This window comes from Ciconia boyciana, chromosome 8 (assembly GCF_034638445.1).
Source record: "Ciconia boyciana chromosome 8, ASM3463844v1, whole genome shotgun sequence".
NCBI classification, from domain to species: Eukaryota; Metazoa; Chordata; class Aves; order Ciconiiformes; family Ciconiidae; genus Ciconia; species Ciconia boyciana.
This window is the reverse complement of record NC_132941.1, coordinates 14,500,819-14,526,419: the sequence shown is the minus strand read 5'-3', so window position 1 is coordinate 14,526,419 and position 25,601 is coordinate 14,500,819. Positions and strand designations below refer to the sequence as shown.

Genomic DNA, 25,601 nt, shown 5'->3' with positions numbered 1-25,601 from the left:
TCGGGGTCCCCGGCGGGGGCGGGACGGGGGGGGGGGGGTCCCCATCGCATTACCGGCTCGGACCCAGCGGGATCGCAGCTACGGGGAGGGGAATACACAAGAGCTGGGGGGGAGCGAGAGCTGAGGCGGAGGGGGGACCCCGGCCGGACCCGGGACGCAGCGCCGTGGGGCTCCCGGCGCCCATCCCCAGGCCGGGTAACGGGAAGTTTGCCGGCAGGGCAGCGCAGAGGAGCGATCCCCGGGTCGGCGGGCGTGTGGGGGCCGGCGGCTGCGGGACACCGCGGGTGGACACGGCGGGGCTACACAGGGGGTACCCAGCGGGCACGACCCGCGGGCGCCCCGGGGCAGGTCGGTCTCACCCCCGGAAGCCGCCGCTGAGGCGAGGGCGATGAGGCTCCGCGCTCACGGAAAACGCGGAGTCACCGAAGGGGCGGGGCGGCCGGCCCTAACACCCGGGAGCCGCCCGCCCGGCGGAGGCGGGGTGGGGGGGGGGCCGGCCCTTTGTGCCCGGCGGGGCGGGGGGCCGCTAGGGCCCGGGGGCTCCCGGGGAAGGGGGTGGGGGGAGGAGGGGGGCGCTAGGGCCCGGGGCGGCGGCACAGGGCAGCGCTGCACCGCCGGCTCTGGGCGCCGCCGCGCGGGGCTCGCCTCCTTAATAGGGGCGGTGACGTCACGGGGGGCGGTGCGGGGCGGGCGGGGGCGGTGCGGGGCGGCGCGCGCATGCGCCGGTCCGCCGGCCGCGCCGCTGCAGCAGCGGAGCGGTGTCCAAACGGCGGAGCGCAGTGAGAGCCATGGCTAGAGATGGCGAGGGACGCGGCCAGACACCCGCCGCGGCTGCGGAGCCCGGCCTGAGGGAGCGGGGGCCCTAGAGCCGACCCGACGGCGTCGCCCGGCAACAGGAAAAAATCCCAAATAAATAAATCACCAAAAGAAAAAAAAAAAAAGGAAAAGCCACCAGCCCGGCAGCAGCCGGCGGCAGCACCGCCACCAGCCCGCAGCGCCCGCCCGCCGCCGCCGGCCCGCGGGAGGAACCGGCCCGCGGCCGCCGCGAAGAGCTCCGGGACGCCCCGCCGCCCACCAGATAGATGTGCGGTCCGGCCGCCCGCACGGCCGACGATGAACGCGCAGCTGGCGATGGAGAACATCGGCGATCTGCACGGGGTGAGCCATGAGCCGGTGCCCGCCGCCGCCGACCTGATGAGCGGCAGCCCCCACCACCGGAGCGCGGTGGCCCACCGCGGCAGCCACCTGCCGGCCCACCCGCGCTCCATGGGCATGGCGTCCATCCTCGACGGCGGCGACTACCACCACCACCACCGGCCGCCCGACCACGCGCTGACGGGCCCCCTGCACCCCACCATGACCATGGCCTGCGAGACACCCCCCGGCATGAGCATGAGCAGTACCTACACCACGTTAACCCCTCTGCAGCCTCTACCTCCCATCTCGACGGTCTCGGACAAGTTCCCTCACCACCACCACCACCATCACCACCACCACCACCCCCACCAGCGGATACCGGGCAACGTGAGCGGCAGCTTCACGCTCATGCGGGACGAGAGGGGTCTGGCGTCTATGAACAATCTCTACACCCCCTACCACAAGGATGTTACCGGCATGGGGCAAAGCCTCTCTCCGTTGTCTGGGTCGGGCCTGGGGAGCATCCACAACTCCCAGCAAGGGCTGCCCCACTACGCTCACCCCAGTGCCACCATGCCCGCCGAGAAAATGCTCACCCCAAACGGATTTGAAGCCCACCACCCTGCCATGTTAGCCAGGCATGGCGACCAACACCTCACCCCCACCTCCGCTGGCATGGTGCCTATCAACGGGATCCCACACCACCCCCATGCCCACTTGAATGCCCAGAGCCACGGGCAGATCCTGGGCTCTGCCAGGGAGCAAAACCCTTCTGTAACTGGTGCGCAGGTCAACAGTGGAAGTAATTCAGGGCAAATGGAAGAAATCAATACCAAAGAAGTAGCTCAGAGGATCACCACCGAGCTCAAGCGGTACAGCATCCCCCAGGCTATCTTCGCCCAGAGGGTGCTGTGCCGCTCTCAAGGGACCCTCTCGGACCTGCTGAGGAACCCCAAGCCCTGGAGCAAGCTCAAATCCGGCCGGGAGACCTTCCGCAGGATGTGGAAGTGGCTCCAGGAGCCGGAGTTTCAGCGGATGTCTGCTCTGCGGCTGGCAGGTGAGCCCGCTGCGGGGCGGTCGGGGCACGGTCGGCGGCGGGGCTGGGGCCCCGGGCCCGGGCCCGGGCAGGCCGCCCCGCTCCCTGCCTGCCCCTGAAGAGCAGCCCCGGTCCCCCCTCCGCCGCTCCGTTTCCCTCCTCTGCCCGCTCCCTTTCCCGGCTCTGCGCACCGACACCGTCCGGCTCCTCCGCGCCGCGCTCCCGGCTGCCAGACAAAGCCGAGCCGGGGCTCGGGCTGCGCACTGCGGCCACCCGGCTCTCCCCGTTAGCCCGGGCGGGGCGCACCCGCCAGGCTCGCCTGTCGCCGGCGGGACGGCGCCCAGCGTGCCCGGTAACGGGGCGCCGCCGTCAGCCGCACCGGCCGGCGCCCGCGCTGCCCTGCGTGGGCAGGGCGAGGCAGAAATGCTTCAACCGGCGGCGGTCTGAGCGGCCGGGCCGTACCGGGCAGTACCGCGCCCGGCCCTGCGGTACTGCCCGGTACGGCCCACGGACGGGGTGCGGGGGAGCCCCGGCGATGCGCCGCCGAGAGGAGTCGGTGCGTCCGCTTTGTGCCGGGGGCGGCGGCCCCGGGGGCGGCGGGCTCCGGTCGCAGCGGCCGGCGGGGCTCGGGGCCGGCGTTCGCTCCGCGTCCCGCTCGCGTTGGGTTGGGTGTGCTGGGACAGGGTTTTCCCCACGAACGATACGAGCCCGGCGTGTGAGCGGTGGCGGAGACATGCCGCTGGCTAAAATCGTTAGTTTTTTGGTTTTGTTTTGGTTTTTTTTTTTAACTGGTTGTAATTATCATTAGGCCGTGGAGTTTGAATTTCGCGTGGATGCCCCTGCATGAGACCCGCAGTCCATGTGGCGGCTCTCGTATTGTCTGCTCGGAGGTTGCCGTCCCGTTCGGTGCCTGTTCGCCGCCGCCGCCGCCTTCCCAAACCCGCCAGCCTGCGCTCCCAGTGCAGAGCCCGGGTTTAATATGCCATGAGTGAGGGTTTGTTAATTAAGTGATAGGTCTCCATTAATTTCTCCCTGGAGAACGCGAGACAGTCAATCCGAGTTGGAGCCGGGGTCACTGATCCGTTTCACGGACAAAAATAAGGGAAGGGCCAAATCTTTCTCCTTTCAAATGCACGAATGGTCCTGCGCTTTCGACTACCACGACGGTGGGAACTGGGAACGGCTTCCCGACCGTGCGGGGACCCGGCTGGGCCACCGCCGTGCTCCTTGCCTGGTTTCAGCCAGCCTCCTCGTTTCGGAAGCCTGAAGCAGTACGAGGAAGGGCCCGTAGCAGGATCTCCCCCCCCGCGGTAGCTGGCCCTGCGGTGCACACCAGTGGGAGGACGTTGCTCTCTTTGGCTTCCACTCCTGCGGAGTCAGTTTCAAAGGTCTGAGCTCTCAGAAAATGCCCTTTCCGCCTTCCCTTCCTCAACAACCACCCCACCAGGAGAAAACCCTCGTCTTGCTGGTGCTACCCAGGAGAGGAGGACGGAGTTTGTGTTTCCAATATCCCCGTAACGATTACTAAGGCGAACTTTCTTCGATTTGGAGTGTATTTTTACGGCAATTCGGTCGACCTGAATCTCCGCTCATTTGCATAGATCGATACTGGAAACAACCCCTCGCTTCGGAGTCTGCTGGCATCCCCTCCCTGGCGCTGCCGGCCGGGAAGCTCTGCCAGCCCCGGCTGCAGGCCCGGGCGGGAGGGAGGCGGCAGCTCCCCGCGGCGCGGCCGCTTTCTGCCGGGGGACGGCCGCGCTCTGCCCAGCTGCCGGGTCCGGAGAGACCCATTGTTCGCTTCTGCCCCCAAACCGCCCCTTCCTCCAGCCACCCCGGCGCTGCCCTCGCATAAACGGATCCCGATAATCCCGTTAGACAGACAAAGCCTCATTATTCCGCCTTCCCTTTCCGATGAAACCCGAAAGCTGGCACCTTACAGAAACGGCCTCCCCGGGGCGAAACTAGGCTCGCAGCCCGGGGAGGCGGGGGGGGCGGATGGGGGGACTGCCTGCGCCCGAGCCTCCCCGCGTCCCCTGCAGCCGGGCCGGGCAGCGCCGGGCACCAGCGGGACCCCGCAGGGCTCTCCCTGCGCTGCCGAGGGGTCCGCAGGGCACTCCCTGCGCTGCCGAGGGGTCCGCAGGGCTCTCCCCGGGCTGCCGGGGCCCCCGCAGGGCTCTCCCCGGGCTGCCGGGGGCCCCGCGGCTTCGCCCGGCGCTGCCCCGCCTGGGCGCCGGCAGCCCCGCAGCACGTGGTCATTTGCATAGCGCTGCGTCCCAGCCAATGGGGGCGGCCCCTGGAGCCCCCGCCTCGCGCAGGCAGCGCCGCGCTGCGCGCCCCTCCGCGCCCCTCCGCGCTGCCCGTCTTGCGCTGCAGGCAATCGGCTGTAAGCGCCTAAACTACCGGGTTTATTTTGTGCAGGTTTTAAATGTGTGATGCTCTTACTAAGCGGTAAAAACCTGCCCCCATTGATATTGATGCATGAACGTCAACTCGAAATACCATAAATTACTCCAGCCGACGCAAATTAAATTTCATGTCCAAATTATAGCTCACTCCCGGGCGTTTAGAGAATTATCAGGCAGATAAATACCCAGAGCGGAGCTCTCGCTGCCTTCATTTCTTCCCTTTCTGATTTCCCGCAGGCAGCGGCCGGGAGGCGGTGAGGGGGATGGAGCCTGCTTATTTCAGGCCTCACGGTCTTGCCCTGCACTTTATCTTGAGTATTTGCCCCTTCCAGCCATCCCTGGGGGATTCCTACCTCCCAGATTACAGAAGCTCCGACAAATAGAGGAAAAATTGGTAGTTACATGGAAGCAGGATTGAGGTCTTGACACTTCCTGGGCTGTCTCTTGAAATGTAAGCAGAACTGCTAATTGCAAAGCTGACCTCTTCCAGCCTCCATCTTATTCATCCCATCTTCCTTCTCCTCTCTGTTCTCTTTTCCTTTGTCTGTCCCTCTCTCTCTCCCGCTCTATCACTGAATATTTATCTGTTTGGCCGTTTCTCCGTTAGTTAGTCTTCCCTCCCTCCCCCCGCCTCTGTAGACATTTGGAAGGGCAGTGAAGGGATACCGAAAGAATAAATGCAATTCAAAGAAAAGGTACAGCCCTTCTGCAGCCTGCTGGGATTTAGGGGTGAATTAATTTCAGGTTATTTCCGTATGGGGGGGGGATAGGAGGGGATAAAGAAGGCATTTTTCCCATCTTGCTTGGGAAAAAATAATCTGCTTCGAGCCATTCGTTACTAGAAACGCATCAGCCCGAAGGCCGGTGGCCGCCCCGCACGGACTGCCCGCCGGGGAGGGAGGGAAGCGCCCGAGGGAGAAACGCGGCAAAGAAGCGTTTCGGGAACGGGCGAGGGGGGCGTAAGGGACCCCCCAGGCCCCTCCGGACCTACGCAGGAGGGGGGCCGCTTTGCCGAGGTGCGCCCTCTCAGCGAGCTCGTCCCGAAGGGGCCCCTCCGCGGCGGCTTCCCCACCGGCTTTCCCTAGGCCGTCCCGGGGCGGCGGGAGCCGGGCGAGGGGAGCGGGGCAGCGGGGGAAGCGCGCTCGCCCGCGGGGCTCAGGCGGAGGGGGTGGCCCGTCCCTCCAGAGCTGCTCGATATTTGCCGGCGACCTGACTTGTTTTTCGTAGTTGCATCTCGTTTTCTCCCCTCCCCTCCTTCTTTCTCCCTCCCGAAGTGAATCCCGGCTAAGCTGCAGCCTTGGGAAGCCGGCGAGAAATTCTCGCCAAATTAACTGTAAAGAAATCGATACAGCAATCAGAGCGTTTTCCACATTAAATATGAAATCTAATGAACGCCGTTTGCACCTCTCGCCCCGCCGGCCGCCCCAGCGTGCGCCGGGGGAGGTCGATGCCGCCCCGGCCCCAGCAGCGCCCGGGCCCCGGCTGCCTCATTAGGGCCTGTTTAATATTTACCCGGCCGGGACTTTGCATAAAGGCATTTGCATCGGGGACACGGGGGGCATCGACCGGGGGCTTCGCCGCCGACCCCCCGAGCACGGCGCGGGCCCGGGGGAAAGGCCTTGCCCCTCCTCGCCCTGCGGGCCGCCCGGACGCCGCGGGGACGGGCGCGGGCCTGGCTCCGCGCACCGCGGGCGCTGACAGCGGCCGCTCCGCGGCTGCCGGCGCGGTGCTGGGGCCGAGGCGAGGTGCCCCGGCCCGGTGGGACCGGAGGGCGGGGGAACGGCCCCCAGCCCGCCCCCGCCGCGATCGTGGCCCGCCGCAGCGCCGGGCGCGCAGCCGGGCGGGCGCTGGAGCCGCGCTTGTTTGCCGGCCGTGTCCTTGCGGCGGGATTGATTTACAGCCGCTCGCACACAGCCGCGTTTGCCCTTCGTTAATGTTTGCCCAGCGGGAGGCGGAGGAGCGGGGCCGGGCGGCGACGAGCCGCGTTCCTCCGCACCGGGCCGTGCCCGCCCCCCGCCCCCACCCCCGCCCCCGGTAGCACGGCTCGGCCCGTGATTGTTTGCTCGTTTGTATGTTTGTTTTAATTACCCGCCGCGTGGCGGGGAGGCGCCGGGGGGCCGGGCCCGCTCCCACCCTCGCCGCCGTTTGGATGAAATCGCCTCCAAACGGGGCCGTTCCCGACGGCGGGCCGCCCCCGACGGGGGGCCGCACGGCCGGGCTGTGGGCGCGATGCCGGCCTGGCCCGCCGCGTCTGCCCGCCCCGACCGGCCGGGGCCACCGAGCCGCCCGCAGCCCTCGCACGTCGCCCCGCGGTTCCCGGGGGCTCTGCGCCATCTACTGACCGCCGGCGGGCGGGAGCCGGCCCCGCCGGCCCGGGCACACCGCCTGCAGCGGGCACCGGCAGCGGCGGCTCCCCCGGGCCGGGAGGCGGCGGCTCCGGCGAGCGCTGCGGGCCGGGGTGCGTCCCGGCGGGGTGCCCTGCGCCGGTGCCCGGGCTGTCTCCGTCCGCCGGTACCCCGCTCCCTCGGGGCGAGCGCGGGCGGCGCGGCCCGGCCCGGCTTCAGCACCGCGGACAGCTGCCGCCGGCACGGCCCGGCCCCGCTCCCGGCCCGGCCCCGGCGGCCCCGCTGCCGGGCGAGCCCCGCGGCGGGCCGGGGCGAAGCCAGCCCTCCCGTTTCGGGGACGAGGCCGCCCGGAGCCCGTCCGCAGGGGTTTCCCGAGCCGCCCCACGGCTGCCGGCTCCGACGGGGAGCAGCGCGCACCGATTGTGCGGAACGACAGCCGGCAATTCGGGCTGCGCTGCCGCGGGGCGGGCCGGGCTCTGCCCCCTGCCCGGGGCGGCGTGCTCCGGCTGCCGCGGGGGCGGCCGTGCGGCGGCGGCGGGAGCGGCTCGGCTCCCGGCCGGGCTGCGCGCCCCGAGAGGGCCTGGTTTGGGGATGGGTGCCTTCCCACGCCCCCGTGGCCAGGGGGGAAGCGAGCTCCCCACAGCGCTGTAACGGTGCGCGGCCCTGCCCCGGGCCCCGCGCCCCGCAAGCCGGAGGGGTTGTGGTGTCCCAGGAGGAGCGGAGAGGAGAGGAGAGGAGAGGAGAGGAGAGGAGAGGAGAGGAGAGGAGAGGAGAGGAGAGGAGAGGAGAGGAGAGGAGAGGAGAGGAGAGGAGAGGAGCGGAGCGTGGCGCCAGGACTGTGCCCGCAGGAGCCACCGGCGGGGAGCCCGGGCGCGGCCGGGGCTGCAGCTGGGTGCTGGCGAGTGCCACTGCCCTGTGCACAGCCGGGAAGGAACGTGATGGTTAGACTGAGACAGAATTATCTGGAAATGCGCAGGCCGGGAGTGCCTCGGTGTCTGTGTTCGCATGTACCGGCACTAACCCAAAGCTCATGCTTTGCCTCAGGCAGCCTTTACCTGTCCTCTGTGTAGCAGAAGGATCCCCACAACCTCCACACAAGGGACAAGTTCGTTTCGAGGGAGACCTTAACCGCAGGAGCTTTTGCTGAAGTGCTGGTGACTTTAACCTGAAGACTACAGGCATCGGGGGGAGTTTTTCCTGCGGACCGAGTGGGGACCTAGCCTGGCATCGTGTCGGGTACTTCCGTGATCAAATCGATAAGTGTTGATTCGCATTTCAAACATAAGTCTATCTGGATGAATCATATACTGACAGAGAAGCGGCCGATGCTTACTGACTTTCTTCGGAAATGCAGCTTCTTGAGCCATTTTGCTTAAGAGGAAGTCAGTTTTATGATGCTGAAAGAGTAATTTATAGAGACAATTTATTAGCTCAACAGTAGTTTTGATCTTTTTCCCATTTTAGGGTGATAGGAAGTCTCAGTGGTAACATTTTATGCACAGCCCAAATGGCAATTAAAACGCGATGGATTGCTGCTTCACAGGTGTGCAAGCAGCATCGCAAGCTGCTGCGGACTGTGTAACGTTGGCGCTGGTGTGTGCGAGCACTTTCTAGTGGACCGTTAGAAATGCTGCTACAACTAGCAAATAGCTAGAAGTATGAAATCAGATGGCACGGGGGGCTCTTCCTTAGCGACTTCGGTGCAGAAGCTGCTGCAGTGAACCCGCTCTAAGGTTATGGACGTTTTTAAGGTGCAGCAACACTGCATACACTGCTACGTGCATCCTAGATCTGTCGGGAGGAAGCTACCCGCGGGCGGTGCAATTCGCGCAGGCAGATTCCCCGCGGGTCCGCAGCCCTCGTCCCGCAGGGGCAGGCTGCCACACTGCTGCCGCAGTGCCCCCCAAGACGTAGGAACTTCTTTATGTCATCACTGCCGTATTTCTCGTTCATTTGAGACATATCTCGCTGTTTTAATATGTTGTCGGCATTGACCGAGGGCTTAAAAATTGGAGCAGGGGAAGCGGGAACGGGCAGGCGGGTCCTTAGGAAGGGAGCCCGAGAAGCTGGCCGGGTTTTTCAGTAAATCTGACGATCCTGAGCGTCCGATGAGGGTTTTGCGATGGATTGCGTCACTTCCACCGCTCAGAAACTCCATTTTCGGCGGCTGCAGCAGAGCCCTGGGCTGGGGCAGCAGAAGGGGGCGGAATAACCCGGCCTAACGCCGAGCCCTTTACCCGGGCGCCTCGGAACGCCCCACGGGAGGATTCGTCCCCACCGCGCTGTCCAAAGCAGGCGGCAGCGTGCGGAGGCGAAGCTACCGCTGCCCGCGGCGGGCAGGCCCGATGCGGTTCCGCAGCAGTGTGTGCCCTCTACAGCCGCGCAGGACTGAGCGGGGCGGGGCGGGGCGGGGCTGCCGGTGCTCCCGGCGGCGGGGAGCGCGGGGCGGGGCGGGGCGGCCGCCGCTCCCCCGGGGCGGCGCGGGGCGGCGCGGGGCGGGGCGGCCGCTCCCTGGCGGCGCGGCGCGGTGTGAAGCGGCACGGAGCGGGCTGAGGAGCGGCGCGGAGCGAGGAGCGGCGCGGAGAGGAGCGGGCAGGCGCGGAGAGGAGCGGGCAGGCGCGGAGCGGGCAGGTGCGGAGCGGCCGGCGCTGCCCGGCTGGGCGGTGTGGGGTGCGGAGCGGGCGGCGTTTCCTGGCGGAGCGGCGCGCAGCGGCCGGTGCTCCCCGGCCGGGCGGTGCGGCGCGGTGCGGCGCGGTGCGGAGCGGTGCGGAGCGGAGGGAGCGGTGCGCGCCCCCCCCGCTGGGCGGCGGCGGCGGGGAGCGGGCGCCACCCAGGGGCCGGGGGCTGCCTGCGCCGCTGCGGCGGGGGGGCCGCGCCGGGAAGGGCTGACACGGTTAAAATATTGATGTAGTCGCAAAAACCGTTCATTAAGGCAATTTAATCTTTGCTATTAAATGTCCTTTCAATTCATTTGGGGTAATTAAGATGCAGTTAAAGTGATTAAATTCTAATTACTTATGCTAGACAAAGAAATATTTGTCACGGTAATATGGTTAACTAAAGACCCAGCTAAAGAAATCTAACGTTTGCTTTAAGTGATATCGCAGGAAAATGGGGTGCTTTCCCCTGATTGATCCACTTAGCAACATATTCTGTAATGGTGGTGTCAGCTCACTCAAGTGGTTACAGATCCATCAACACCGTAAGTTTGTGTAAACCCCAGAATCCCAAACTGTTGAGTCAGCACTCCTTAGCCGGATTCACTTCATTATTCCAGGGGCAGCAAATTAAGGTCGCTCATTTTAATACAGTGCACAGGAGTGAGGTGTTCACCGTTCACTCTCAGCTGGGATCCATGTGTTGGCAGGCTGATGTCATTCTGTGAGCTTCCCTTGTAGGAACATGTTATCTCTTTTCATGTTATGAAACAAGAAAAGAGGAGTATTGCCTGGGCTCGATGGCAGAGAAATAAGACACAGATCAAATGACCTCTGAGTAGACAGGTACACCTGCACTCTGAATAAGCATAAATACAAATCACTAGAAAGACAGGTGCAAAATACTGAATGATACCAGGAGTAATAACAAATAATTTAGTGTGGGTTCAGACATTTTGGAATAGCCCATACTCTCTTCAGTTGAAAGGGGACAGTTTAGGGGAGCAACCAATGAACTGTGTCACCCTTTTGTCACCGACTTGTGAGGCTTTTGTCACCGACATGTGAATGGCCTTATCCTACGGTGGGTTGAAGCTTTTGGGAATGCTCTTTGCAGCATCGATGCTGTCCGCTACCTGCTACAGCGGGAGCACATGGCCATGAGCTGCCCTGACGTGCAGCGGCTCTGTCTCAGGCAGCACCTTTCCGGAGGGATCCTGTCTCCCAGGCGCCTTCGAAGGCCCCAGGGCAGTGACGAGCAGGATGGGGCAGTGCTGGGGACCACCAAATGGCCATGTACCAGAGTGAATGGCACACAGCAGCTGTGGTTATTCATCCAGGCCAAACAGATTTGCTTCCTTTTAGTTCATGTGGTGAAGTCTGCCCTCAGGTAGCATAAGTCTTGTAGGCCCCTTATCTTGTTCTCATATTCCCCCAAATGTGAAGTTTTTGATAATTAGGAGAGATCTGTCATCCGTGTGTCTCCCTGCACGCTCCAGAGCTGTTATTCACATGATAAGGATGGAGCTTATCACACTTTATTATATATTATCATCACTATGAATTTACCATAAACTTTCAGCTACTTGCTTCCACTGAGCTGTTGTAGCCAGTGTGATTAGGACTATCTCTGACGGCCAAAGTCCTTAAGCAGTTTCAACCTCCTGTGGAAATCCTGCTGCCTTTTCCACCCAAAGGTAGAGCCTCCTTCAGAAGAATATCCCCCAGGATATTCTCGAGCTTGTACCAGTGAAGAGTTTTCACTCTCTAAAAATGTTATTGGATATTTTGTGGTGTTTCAAAACTAGAAGCAGATGCTTTAGAAAGAGATTCCCAGGGTCTTAGTGGGTGCAGTTCAGACTGTAGCTGAGACAGGTCCCAGCCTTTATAGACCTGAGACAACAGAGATTAGAAAATACCTGTAAGGAGAGAATTCTAAAAGGGGTTTTTATGTCTCTAAGACATGTCCTATACACATGAGGCTGGGATAGATAAAAGAGTAGGCTTTGCAAGAGGAGGAGGGAAAAGATGATCATCACAAAACTTTTGAGAACTCTCTCAAGTCGATCTAAAATATGTCTCATTGTCTCTCCTGTGGCACACACAGGACTGCAGGGCTTTTGTCGGCACTTCTCTGAGCTGGGCTGCATCGTTTCTTGGGGTTTTCCCACTCATGGGAAGGGTGACTGCTCTGAACCCACAGCAATGAACCTGCTGGCTCGTAAACTCGCCATTGCTTTCTGGGAATCTCGCACTGGAGTCTTTGAGAGAAGCATAAAGCAGTTGTTTTTTTCTCCTACCTGTCTGAAGCAAATATAATGCTCATGAATAGTAAGGGTGAGACAGTCCTGAAAACTAAACCAGCCTGGTGAGGGTGGTCATGAAGACCCCAGAGCTCAGTGCTGAATTTACCTTCTGGTGTCAAGCAACCAGAAGGTGCCTCCTCTGGCAAGACAGAGCCGAGCCCACAGTTGTGAGAGATCCCCAGTCCTCTTTGTTCCTCAAAATGAACATTTCAGCTACAAAATGGGTTCCTACAGACTCCTGTCCGTAGCGTCTGGCTCAACCTTCCAGCCATGGTGCTAATTGGTGTCAAATAACGTGTCAAATGTGATGGAAATTAGCGTGGTGTGAACCTGCTCACAGGGAGCTGAACCAAGACCACTGCCTCATCTCATACAGGGCACTTGATGGCCGTCAAGTAATAATGGCTTGTGGTCAGCAGTGACCCGGGCCAGAGCTGGAAATGTGACCTGTCACCCCGGGGTGAAAGGCCCTGTATCCTATTGCTGGTGGCCAGCACACGGTCTCCTCTCTGTGTCAGACGGCCTCTGAATTCAGCATGGCTGGAGACGTTACCCTGTGTGTGTCTCCCCGTTTCTGATCTGGACCTGCTCTGGGTACAAACAGCGGAAGAAAAGGCTCCCTGTAAGCGGAGACCCACTGTGTGCCTTGGCTTCCTCCTTCATGGGGTGAGAAGACTCATGCCACGGCACTGGTGGGACTGTACACTTCCCTTCCATGAGGAGCTGTAATGCCGTGCTGTTGCAGTGCACTCGGGCAGATGCATTCCCCTTGTGCTGCCCTGTGTCCCTCCTCCCTTTCCAGCTACTTCGTATGGTCAAAAACCCAGTCCTGGCCATTGCCTGTGCGTGTCCCGGAGCTAGTGGGAACAGCTGCTGGCGGCTGGTGAGCGGCATGGCCCTTCGGAGCGTGTGGCCGCTGCCTCAGCCTGTCGGTGTGCATTTAAGGGCATGTCTCTCTCAGTGCCAGGTCTGAAACCCCCTAAATCCACCTTCTTCCTCAGCATCCGCCACTTTTCCATCCTGTGTCTGAGAGCTCACACTCAGCGATGGCAACGTAGTGGGCCACCAGCTGAGCAATGCCTCTTGCAGTGAGTGGTCCTCTGCCTTCACAACAGGGGTTGGGGTAGGTTTCACCCAAGCAGGATTTTCTGTTGTCGTTCCCCCTGCTCTGGTGCCAGTTTTCCAGAAAAGAAGCCAGCAGAACTTGTGGTGGTATTTTATTATGTGCCCAAAACAAGAGAGCAGAAAGCAGGTTTCTTGAGAGTATTACCGGTTTCATTCTTTGCTTTGTATTTTTAGAAAGGAAAATTAGTGTTTGCCACATACAGCTGGGCACATGTGTATGCACCAACTGCTCCTGAAAATTGATTTATGGTAATCAGGGTTTTTTTCTTAGATTTTTAAAAAGAAATCCAGCCTCTAGGGATGAAAGCCTGGATCAAACGTCAGGGTTAACACCTGAGCTTACTGTAATCTTGACTTTTAGACTGACAGAACAGTGTAGTTCACATCACAGGTGGGCAAAACATCCTCTTCATTATCTCAACCTAAAGATGCAATTAGTGCGTTTTCACAGGGGACACGATCCTGCTCGCCCCTCCAGCAGAGCAGGACTGATCCTGCCGTGCTGCACATAGCCGGCCCAGCCGGGCGCTGCAGAAGAGCGGCGATGGAGGGTGGAGCTGCAGCAGTGAGACCCCGGTTCTGTACCACGCACGGGCAACCGGGCCTTGATGAGACATACAGACCTTACACAGTTTGGCAAGTTAAGTTGGCCAAATCCCTCAGGTGACTGAGAAGGAACAAAGGGAGACAAAAATAGATTGACGGACTGTATCAGAAGAATTGCAAGTGTCAAAAATATCTGTTGCTCAGGGCAGAGAAAGATGGAAGTGACTGGAAGAGGGCAGAGTTCAGCAGTGGATTTATAAGGCTCCTTCTGGCACTGATAATATTACATTGTCATATCTGCACATGTGTAGCCAGAGTCAGAGGGACTCTTACTTTATCCTCGGCTTTGCTTTTTTCTTGACTAGAGTTTCTTAAGGCTTTTCCACAAGGCATCGCAAGGAGCATCGCTCAGCTGGGGCAGCCCAGAGACAAAGAGCACATCTGGCTGCACGGGGGAGCGAGGGCAGCGTGCGAGGGCAGCATGCGCAGGGAGAGGTGTACGCCTCTGGGGAGCACAACGGCCCACAAAGTGCCTGAAGTCAGCTTCTGTGCTGTGGGAGAGGGTCCGCTCACAGTGCTCACGGGCAGGTGCACGTGAAGAACATCGATGCAAATTGTTTTTATTATCTTCTGCTACGTAAAATGAAATCCAGATGAAGGTGTGTCAAATAGTTTTGAAAACAGACTCTGGTGTTTTTCCAACAGAGGGTTTCAGTCTGTCCCTGGAGGCTCTGACTTCAGTGGACACCCTTGCCAGCGTTAGAGGAGGACCTGGCCCGGGCAGGCATAGCTGCTTTGTCTGAGCGTGACCTGGGCTGAGCGCAGGCTGCTGTCACCGGGCTGGATGGCTCCAATTTGTCATCCCTCGCAGTGTGAGCTGGCCGGGCTCTGTGCCTGCTCTGGATAGACTCTCATGTTGGAGCAGATTTTATCCCGTGGTGTACATTTGTTCTCTGGCAAGCTGGAAGCTACAATTTATTATTAAAATTGATTGGCTCCAGTGCAGGGAAAACGATCGTAAGGAAACCCTATTACGGTTTTTCATTATCACCATTATTTATTTTTAAGTGCTATTAATATTCCTGAGTCTGGACAAGGCAGAAGATGAAAGGTGGTATCCACCCTTGCTGCTCACAGCCCGAGGCCTGGCAGTACTGTCTGCAAGGGCTTTTTGAACCATTAAGCATATTGGTAAGTTTTTGCCCTCAGTCTGCCTCTGGTGAACGCTAACAGTAGAGCTGAAAAGGAAGCAACTTTTGCATTGCCTGGAAATGATCTGGATTTTGAAGGTGTTCCCAGTCTCTCCCAGGTAGAAAAAGGCTCTGCGAGCAATGCTGGGCAGGGCCAGGGCCAGTGTGCAGCTCAGCAGGCAGCGGGGTCCAGGAGGATCCTGGGCAAAGCTCGGCTGGGCTGGGCTGCTCTGCTAGGGGCAACGGATGCCTCGGTTCCACCTGTTGGGGCTGTGCCGTGTTCAGTGAGGACTGAACCTGTTGTGTGTGGGTCTTCGTGTCTCAGATAAGGTCCCAAATTGCAACTGAGTCAGTATCTCACTCTCTCTGAACCAATGCATCATTAGTCCTTAATTCAAAGTAGAAGAACTCCAACTTGGATGTGAGGACAAGAACTATCTTATTTCGTAGGCTAAACGAGAGCATATCTTCACCTGTTCCCGCTGGCTGTGGACCAAGCCTTAGGAAACCAACAAGACTGCATGATAGTTTGTTAAAAAATAAAGTCCACAGCGGTCTGCAGGAGGAAGGGATGGCTCCCAGCTTCTCCAGGGAGCACCATGGGAACCTCAACGCTCGCTTTCTGATGGGCTTGACTGAAATGAAGTTTTATTTGCAAAATACTAAAATTGGCTTATTTGTATCATAGACTGGATAAGGTTTATTTTTTCTCTCCAGCAATGAGCACTTTTTTCTTACCTCTGTGATGTTACTAGCAGTAATTATGAGGGCTCTGATACAACTGAAGTTGAGGAACAAGGTGTGTTGTAACTCTTGGGACAGTTTCTAAGGAAATAATTATTCAGGAATATTACATTTCAGGAGATGAGCACAAGCTCAGGAGGACAACACGTTAAGCAAGTTAGTTTCACAACGGACGGTTGGTTTTTTGTTATTCTCTATGATTTCAGAGAACTCATATACTAATTTGTGATTGAAAGCCCAGAGGTTTACACCGCTAATTGAACTAGCTTTGTCGCTACTGCTGTGACTGTCATTTGTGATGTGACGATTCCTGCTGAAGCATCGTACAGTGCTGACTCAGATCACGCTATTTGTGTAGTTAGGATTTTGTGACAAATGATGATCTGGACAGAGTACCTAGGTGAAAGCTGGAATTTGTGTAGTTTTTGAAAAGGGAGGGTGTAAAGCAGTGTGAGCAGAAATGAAGTGTTGGGCACAGCAAACATTATCTGAATTTGGTTTGTCTCCTGTTGTGCATGAGCCCGTTCGCAGGGGCAGAGTCAGAGCTGGAGGCTGAGGTTGTTACAGAGCCGAGTGTCTGTGGCTGCTTTCACGGGAACTTCTGATCGTCAAATGGTTAGACCTGTATAAAAGATTTAGATTCTGTTGATGTCTTCTTTGCTCCTCATTCCTAATATTTGTCAGTAAATAACAGACCATTCTTGCAAAAGTTTTAACCCTTGAGTTATCAATGTTTGCTTTCAATGGGGATGCAGAATTATGGCAATAGGCACTGATCCCCACAGTGAATTCAACAGCTTGACTTCAAGTGGGGGCTCACTGGCATGAGGAAACCTGTTTTTCAGCCCAGAAGCTCCACGGTATTTTAGAGGTCAGGATGTAACTTCAAAGCACTCTTCAAAGGTTTTCAGATAAAAATAACTGTAGAAGATATGAGTTTGGCATCCCAGTCCATTTGATCGATGTGTCATTGCTTATGAAAGAATGTGTAGCTGGAATATATATTTTTAGGGAGCTCTTCAAAAGCTTCTCCTCGGAGGGGGCTGAGATGCCGGTGTGTTGGTCCCTGCCTGCCTGGGCCAGCAGAAGGTGCCTTTGCATCTCCTGAATCTTGCTGTCTGATCTGTGCAGTTTCTATTTCTCTAAGTATAGAAGGTGGATGACTATTTTTATACCTCCCTCAAGCAATTAAACCCTCATACCAAGGCTGGCTCTTGGTAGCAATAAAAGATGTGGGAAGGACCTTTGCAAAGTGATTTGCTGTTTTCATTCCAATAACTGTGGAATAGGTGGAGACACTGCTCAAAATTCTTCATATAATCAGCACTGATCTCCACAGAAATCAGGACTAGACAGGCACAGAGACAGAACATCCACATTACCTTCAGAAATACATCTCTAAATCAGCATTAAAGGACATTGTTAGACAAAAAAGGAGAAACAGACAACTTCACTCTTTCGAAAGTGAGACAGAGCAATCTGTCCTCCCAAGGAAACCTTTTATCCTAGCGAAATGCTAACAAAGATGAGCTGGCAGACAGTCGAAGGCTGGCAGGGGGATCCAGGAGACGCTCTCCCAGCCCTGTCGGATCCTGCCTGGCAGGTGATCTGCAAGGCAGATTTCAAATTGCAAGTGCCCTTTAATAATGTAGAGCAAAATAACATTCTGAAAGGGAAGGAAAGGATGATAGATGAAATAAGGTGAAATTCTATAGGGAAGATTTACTGTACCATTGTTCTGCATGTCAAAACGCGGTTTATTTTGTTCAGAATACATAATCATCTGGCCTGTAAGACTGTAGTAGCATCCTGGTTTCTCCCAGTTCCTTATTTCTCAGCCAATGAAAAGCTACTGAAATGAACTGAAAACAAATAATGAAGGTAAAAAAGGTGTGCAAGGTTGACCTTAGGGCTCAGTGAATTTCCGCTCTACCTCATAGGGATATTACATAGTTAATTCTCAGCACTAATGGGCGTTATCCAAGTGTAAACTCTCAATAATAGCATTTGCTGAGTTTTAACAGACAATGATGAAGGTATTTTCTAATTTCTATTCCTTACATTTTTATAGTCTATAATAAGTTAAAAAATTAAATCAACCTGTCACACATCCTCTCCAAATTTGGAAGCTGAAATGCACGGTCCTTTTTCCCTAGTTTGTCCTGTACTGCGTTCCCGCGGACTCCTTTGCCAGCCCTCTCTAACCATCCTCCCCTTTCTTGCAGCGTGCAAGAGGAAAGAACAAGAGCACGGGAAGGATAGAGGGAATACACCCAAAAAGCCTCGGTTGGTCTTCACGGATGTCCAGCGTCGAACTCTACATGCAATATTCAAGGAAAATAAGCGTCCATCCAAAGAATTACAAATCACCATTTCCCAGCAGCTCGGGTTGGAGCTGAGCACCGTCAGCAACTTTTTCATGAATGCACGGAGGAGGAGTCTGGATAAGTGGCAAGACGAGGGCAGCTCCAATTCAGGCAACTCATCTTCTTCATCAAGCACTTGTACCAAAGCATGAAGGAATAACCACGAACTAAACCTCGGTGGAAAAGCTTTAAAAATAAATAAATAAATAAATAAAGACAGACCAGGACCTCAAGATAGCAGGTTTATACTTAGAACTATTTGAAAAAAATGTTATTTATAAGTCCAAAGAAACCAAAGACTTATTTCACCTGCATTATGACTTTGTTCTAAGACACACACTTTAGTAGGACGACGACTTGCAAAAAATAGAGAGGAAGAAGAAAGCGAAATGGAGGGAATGAAATGGAACGCAAAGAGAAGAGAAACAGACCACTGGTCTTACACCTTCGCCCATGATCATCTTCACCGTACTTGGCTGTTTAGTGGTTTGGAGCATAGTGATTTCTTGTCATTGAACGGACATCTCTTCAGATATGGCTCTTCATTTCCACAGCAATTGCCATGAAGGTGTATAGTGTATCCGTACTGCGTACACGCCGGTGGTTAGGGACTTAGTCAGGGCTGCTCTTCAGAGAGGGTTGTGCCATGGCACGACTGACAAAGCGTGGAGTCGTCTGAATTCATTTGAACGGTAGTGTGATTTTTGCTGTTTCATGGTTTGAACTTAACCAGTGCAACGCCTGGAAACAAGTTCAAACTAGGCAAAGAAATTTTGAATGGTACCTAAACCAGTGCATTCTCTTTGTTTGTTAAGGAATGTTCAGATTTAAAAAAGGAAAACTATTCCATCCATAAAAAAAATCGACTAGCTACCAAAGAACACATTTAATAATTATATTGCAGGTATTTTATTGCAATGATTTTAATATTCCAAAGCTATTTTTACACAAAATACTATGTAGAGTTATAGGTATAAACTAATCTAACTGTATAACACATAAAACTTGTAATCAAGACTGTTATTTGCAATTAGTAAAACCACATTATTGTTTCTTTCCATGATTGGCAAGAAAGAATGTCTTCTGAGGAGATTGCAGCCCCTGTCGGAGCACAGGTACTGATAACGGGATGCTGCTTCCATTGAAGTCAGTCAGCCTTTTTGTCGCTGACTTCAACGGGAGCAAAAAGGGGCTGTTACAGCCATGTGTAAGATAGTGTGGTAGCTATCGTGCGTGCATCCCCTTATGACACTCTCCCAGGCTGATATTGCTGGAAGCCCGTTGAACAGCGCTCTTTGCAAACCGTGCACTGTATATAAATATAGCTCAGCTCTGCCATCTAGCCTGCAAACAGGAGACCTGAGGCATTTTGTATGCAAAAATGAAAAGAATTGCGCAATGTAAAACCGCAGGGCTCAGCATCTGATCAATACTCATTGACATTAGTGAGCTTTTTTTTTACCTATTGACTTTACTAGGCAAAGGAATAGCAATAGCTTTGAAGGCTCGTGGTCTTTTCCTATTGAAAACAGTGGTACAACATCAGTTAATGTTGGTGGGAAGAGCTCCAACAGGAGCTCCGCTTGCGCTTTTGGAAGGCCAAATCGTGGTGCCTCTGAAGTCAATAGCAAAATTCCCATGACACCAAGATACAGCCTGATGTTTTGTGGCGTCGTATCTGTGTGTAGCAGGCTGAGCTTTTGTCCTGTGCATTCTTTCTTGCTCATCTATTAATCAGGATAATGCATGAAATAGTTTAAAGTTTGTAGCTGAAAAGCTTTAAATGCTCTGTTGCTAACAGACCCGTAGAAGAGAAATCATCCCATTCCTACTCTGATAAAATTAAAAAGAAAAGCGTGCAACATCTGCATATTAAATTGTAGTGTAAGGGGAAAATAGACTTTAAAAAACATACGTGTGCCTGTTAGATCTCTAACCGGTGTTTCAAATTACTGTAGTAATTCTAGTAGGTATATTAAATTCCAAAGTAACCAAATATGCAGGTATAGGCCCAATGCAAGGATTAGAAATAGGTAATATTACTTACACCCTTTTTTTTTAAAGAAAAAAAAAGAGAAAGGAAAATTCAAGGTAAACTAGAATCCAACCACCATCAGCAATAGCAGATACTGGTTTTTGGGATGAAGCCCACTCCAAATACTGGCAACACCAAAGTTAAGCAACTTTGTAGCACCAGTTATTTCCCAAGAGGACAGGGTCTAGTCAAGGTCCAGGGTATACAGTTAATTTCCAGTAAGTGTTTAGAATACAGCTGAAATATCTCTTTATTAAAATAAAGTCAAATAAATCCAAGATTTTTGGCACCGAATATTTCTCCACGTTTTCCTACATTAAACCCACTTTAAGACTGACAAAGAAATTGTCTGTGAAAATGTAATCTAATCCATGAGTTTTTCAAGTCTCTAGCTTACCTTAAATTTGAGTGAGCTTTCTTTTAAAGTGTTCCATCCCCACGGAGACATAATTGACATGGAAACATTAATAAGCTGATGTATAAAATATCTTATGAATGCAGTCTCATTAGTGTAAGGTTAATAAAGGACAGTGATAACTAACGTTTTAGTTTTTTCCAGCAAAACACTGCTTTGTAACGTACCTATAGTTTAGAAAAGAAAGCCTTATTTATTTAAAACTTGAGAATTTAAAAATGCAGGGAAATTCAAAGTACATTGTCGCATTTTTTAGTATTTCCATTGTATTGTCTTTAGAGACTACTTGCTGAAACCAAAGAGAACTTTCATACCAGCATTAAATTTGCACCCAATATGCAATTTCAGGATCTCTGATACACACACACACACAAGCCCCTGAATAGGTCTGTGTATACTCACACACATTTTTATGGGGGTGTATGTATGTATACATGCACACACATACATCCACACACACTAAAACTGATGCACAAGTTATAGATTTTAAGCATTTTGGTTTTTTTACATGTCTGTTTAAGTATATATAAACCTTTTTTTTTTTTATAAGCCATTAGGAACAAAACCACTCTTCCCATAAGCAATATGCGCCTCATACTCTGAATAGGCAAAGAACACACTTTTCTTTAATTCCTTTCAAAACATGAAGCAAATAACTATGAAACTCCTCATTCTACCTGTAAAGCTGTTTTACCTCTGAGCAGACTGCCCGGCCGCACCGACTGAAGCATGGACAGGTTACCTGGTGCTCCCTGGCTTGGATCGCTGCCGTTCCTTAGCAGGGCATCCTTAAAAGGGGAGCTTTTTTCTAATGCTGTGCTTAACATTAGACAGGAAAGCCTGTCTCTGTCGTATTAGAGTTAGTGTTTCGGTTCACTTCATTCCTGACAAAATGGAAATTTGTTTCAAATTCAACAAAAGGACCTAAAAATCTGCCAGGAAGGGTTAGGAGAGGGAGCAGAACCTGAAACAATTTGGGAGCATCAGGAGATGGGGCTTCAGCCAAAGGTGACTCCACGGGCGAGAGGGCATTAGGAACGCGCATTCGGCTCACAGGCTGCATCCAAACCTGACCGCAGTGACCCACGAGGGGAGGCTGGCCAAGAGGTGAACTGTCCGCATCCATCCCCATTGTAAATGGCATTACTAGCTTTCCAGGAAAAAAAAAAATTAAAAAAAAGTCAGACCGACCCATACTGCTACGTTAGCCCCTGCATTGCTTTCCAGGGGCCTCAGCCTCCTCTCCTTACTCAGGTAAAGCAAACCCAACAAGAGCGAGCGAGCCAGCAACGGGGCTTTTGCTTGAGAATTTGCTCCTGCTCCAACCGATGCCAGAAGCAAATTCCCAAGGAGCCGAAGTGACCGGGGGTGCCCCGGTGTCCCGGCACAGGACCAGCCCCAGGGCTGCCCGTGGGCACCGCTCTTCTCCTGAGAGGGATTTCAGGATAAGGCCGCGGTGGCGGTGGGCGCTGCCCGGGGGGCTGCCGCTGCCTGGAGGGCTCGGAAACACCACTGAGCTTATACCAAAGAGTCTTAGGACACCTCTCCTCACCTGAGTTGTAAACAAGACATTTTTACCCTGAGAAACGGTCCTTCTTTCTACTACTCTTCCTCCTATCCTCCTCCTCTTCCTCCTCCTTTGTACATAAGGATGAAAACTATGCATTTAGCAAACAAAGAGAAAGCACTTACCCTTTTCTATCTCGCTGCGTTTGGGTGCATTCAAAGGCCCAGGGGCTAATTTTGAGACTTTGCTTAGCCTCCTGGTTTATTATTGTGGTGTGGTTAGCTTTACAATACATTTGGTAACTATTTGCTAAAGACAAAGAAGCAAAAGGTAAGGAATAGCTACTTCCACGTGTTAAAAAAAAAGAAAAAAAAAGAAAAAAAAAGTGTGTAAAGATCTACTATTTATAGTGTGAACCAAAGACGCTACCTCACTCGATTTCCATTGGTGATTTTAATCACATTGATGATACCAAAGAATACCAAAGATTTTTCATGCACGGCCTCGGTCTGGAAAGGGAACTCATCCTCCTTAACCCTGTCCCCCTGATCCCCCTTCTCTCCTCAGAGAGGAGAGGATCCCCCTGATCCTCACCTTCACTCAGTGTGTAACCTTGTCTTCATTCTTAATGGTAATGCTAATAACCTTACGAATACTTCTCTTGCTACAACTGCTACTACTGATGATGATAAGGATAAGGATAATAATAAAGCTCTAGGCAAACATGTTGCAAACTTTGTAAACTCATAGGACGAGTGCCTTGCTTGAACCAAAGTGTTAAACCGCTGTTGACCTCTTTATCTCTCACCTTATACTCTTTGAATACCTCAGCCTGTTAGAAAGGCCACTAATGAAAAAAGGAATAATTCTTCACCGTGGTGCTTTTTTGCCGTGCAACCATGCAATGAAACTTTCTTTGATACCAAAGGAAAATGTTTTTTTCCACTTTCTTGCTGACAAACCAAAGGTTCCCTCTTCTTTCCCCCAAAGCAGCTTGAGTCCCTCAGCCCAGACAGGCCGTGCATCGCTTTTACCAATTCCTCCAAATACCTCATAGTAATAAATCTTTAGGGTTATGTTGTATAGAGAGTCTATGTGATAAGGCAGAACTTACTAGTTTGATAATTGTTAAGGTTACTTAAAAAAAGCTTTATAATTCTTATTTATTTTGTAGGGGTTGTTTTGTTTGTATATTCCTTTTATATTGTTTGGTTTGGGTTTCTTCTTTTTTTCCTTTTTTTTGGCAGAACCTCTCTGTTATACTCAAGGAAGATCTTATTCCTGGGAATGTTTCAAAGTGGGTAAAGATTGCTGTTTGCAATGAATGCAAGAAAGGGAAACATGGCTTTGATTTCTTTTGTTTCAACTAGGATGCTTTGTGTTTGCTAGTCGATGTTCTTTTCACAGGGTAAAAAAAAAATATTCTCTGCTGTGATAAATGGTTCCTATTTTTTCTCTATAATGTGCTGTGATTTTTAATTTAATTACATTTTGTATACGCTTATTTAATCACTGCTTTAATTTATGACTATGTAGTTTAAAAAAAAAATTGTATATAGTAGATTCAAAAATGGCCAAAGCTTTATGTTACAATCTTTTCATTCTTGATGCCGAGATGAACTGAAGGAGAGTGCTTCTCTTGACTGCAGGGTGTATCTTCAGCCTTGTCTTGGCACGCACTTCCACCCGTGTTACAAACACTGCCAGGTTATCCCCCCGGGCCTCCCTTCCCCCCAACTTGTACATGCCAAAATGAGTGTTTCAAGGTAGTACTTTTGTCACTTAGAAAGCAGAAAGGCATTATTAGTGTGTTTTTCCTTTAATTTATTTGTCTTTTTCTAGAAAGGTTGCTTTGTGGGTGAGACCCGCACATCCAAAGAATTTAAAAGTCGTTTAATGTTTAAAAGCACTGGCATTTGTGAGAGACTTTGCTGAGTTTTTGTTTTCCTTCGCCATTCGCACGGGTAGCGCAAGTAGCGGGCATAAGCCTTGGGAGAAAAGCTAACTTGAATTTGGAAACCTTGCTCACGGAAAGGCCTTCGCCAGCCCCCCAAGTACCCGCGGGGGTTCTCCTCCCCGGGACACGCAGGGGACGGCCGAGGGGCGGCGGGCGATGGGACGGCGCGGGCCAGCCCGGCTCGGAGAGCACTCGAGGGCTCGGGCCACCCGTGGGCCACTGCCGTGTCACCTGCTCTCCAGCCAGGGCCCGCAGGTGGGGACAGCTCGGGGCCCGTGGGGCGCAGCCACGTCCCTCGGGAGCTGCGGCCGCATCCAGGCTCAGGGACCGCAGCAGAACCACGGTGCCCCGGCTGCGGGAGAGCGCGGAGGTACCTGTGCAGCATCCCTGCGAGGGGACTGGGTGCTGCACCTGCCCCCGCCCCCCCCGCAGCTCGAGGGAGGAAAAAGCAGTTTTGAGTTGAAAAGCAAAAAAAAGAGTCATGACAATGATAATTCTGCAAAGCTGATGATGGCATCATGGCACAGAAAATAGGATGCCACTCACCTGTATTTTATTTTGCATAAAGAATAGATTCTGTTTCACCTGAATGTTGTGTACTGACATGGTTTGTGATGGCTGTAAATATTTCCTTTCCCCGCACAGTAGCTGAGCTCCAGGTGTACCTTGTTTTCCTTTGGGGGGATAGCGGAGGGGTTGAGGGAGGGCAGGACAAGGGCAGGGTTTGAGCTTTTGGTCAGAAGTTACACTTTCTAGGTACATTTTTATACTTCAAGTATTGAAACGGGGCAATAAAGATGCTCTGAAATGCAGGATCATTAAATGGTCTGTTGGTAAGCATTGGCTAAATGTCTGCTTTTAATACATAAACTAATGCCGTGCAATGAGTTATGCTTCACATGGAGGAGGGAGACAAAGTATTAGTCGACGAATCCAGCATGAGCCGTCGAGCGCTGGACAGAACTGTACTTAGGAAGACACGGTTTCTTTTCCTGTTCCGTAGTTTGATTTTTCACGGTCTGTTCTGCATTTATTGCATCCTCACTGTGGAACCGCGTTAGTTTTGCAGTCTGAACCAACAACAGTATTAAATGAAAATAAACTTTAAAGCATTGTCTTTTACTTGCTTTGGTAGTTGTCTTCATAACCCCCTGCCCACAGTCCGGTCCCAGCTGAGCCGGAGCCTGGGCCAGCCAGGCCCCCAGCCCCCCACCCCGCCGCCCCCCGCCCCGGCCCTGCTCCGCGCCCCACGCCGCCCCCTCCACCTGCACTCGGGTCCATCCGCCGCCGCGCAAAGAGGGCACCAGAGACAATCACAGGTCCCAGATCCGTAGAGGTAGGAGACCTTCCAAGAGCGAGAGGGAGTTCCTCCAGAGCAATGGAACAAAACCAAAAAAAAAAGACAACAAAGCGAAGATTTTGATAAAAGACAGCTTTGCTGTCATTTTTAGTTTGCCCATTAGGAAGCAGTAGTAGTTTATGCGTTGCATCTGCATTTCAGACTAAGTGATTATTGTACCTAATTACGGTTGATTGCTAATATTTCCTCAATCTCTCTCTTAGTCAAGCGCTTCTTCTTCTGTATTTTTGTGTGTAGCGACAACGAGTGTAATGCGCTAGGCATTATTCTGGTTTGGTTATGAGTATCTCCTGTACTGCGTTAAGATTTCCTTAAGTTACTTTTTTTAAGCTTTGCTACTGTTCTCACTTTATGCCGTGCAATATCATCTGCTGTGTTTGCTAAGCAAAAAAAAAAAAAAAGAAAAAGAAAAAAAAAGAAAAAAAGCAAGTGATGATGTCATCATGCTTTTCAGTGTTACAATGTTTCAG

The 25,601-nt window shown here is 53.4% G+C and overlaps 1 protein-coding gene across 1 annotated transcript; it reads left to right on the top strand.

Moving 5' to 3' along the window:
• Window positions 1-944: 944 nt before the first annotated feature.
• Window positions 945-25,601, top strand: ONECUT1 (one cut homeobox 1). The gene is made up of 2 exons (XM_072870755.1): window positions 945-2,194; window positions 17,717-25,601. Exons 1-2 carry the CDS (start codon window positions 1,114-1,116, stop codon window positions 18,007-18,009), a joined length of 1,374 nt encoding a protein of 457 aa, XP_072726856.1. The 5' UTR covers window positions 945-1,113; the 3' UTR covers window positions 18,010-25,601.

Bases quoted from the DNA above. Each gene is read 5' to 3' on its own strand.
- ONECUT1 (XM_072870755.1), top strand. From the start codon at position 1,114: ATGAACGCGCAGCTGGCGATGGAGAACATCGGCGATCTGCACGGGGTG. The intron at 2,195-17,716 runs GTGAGCCCGCTG...CCTTTCTTGCAG, and splicing joins GTCTGCTCTGCGGCTGGCAG to CGTGCAAGAGGAAAGAACAA.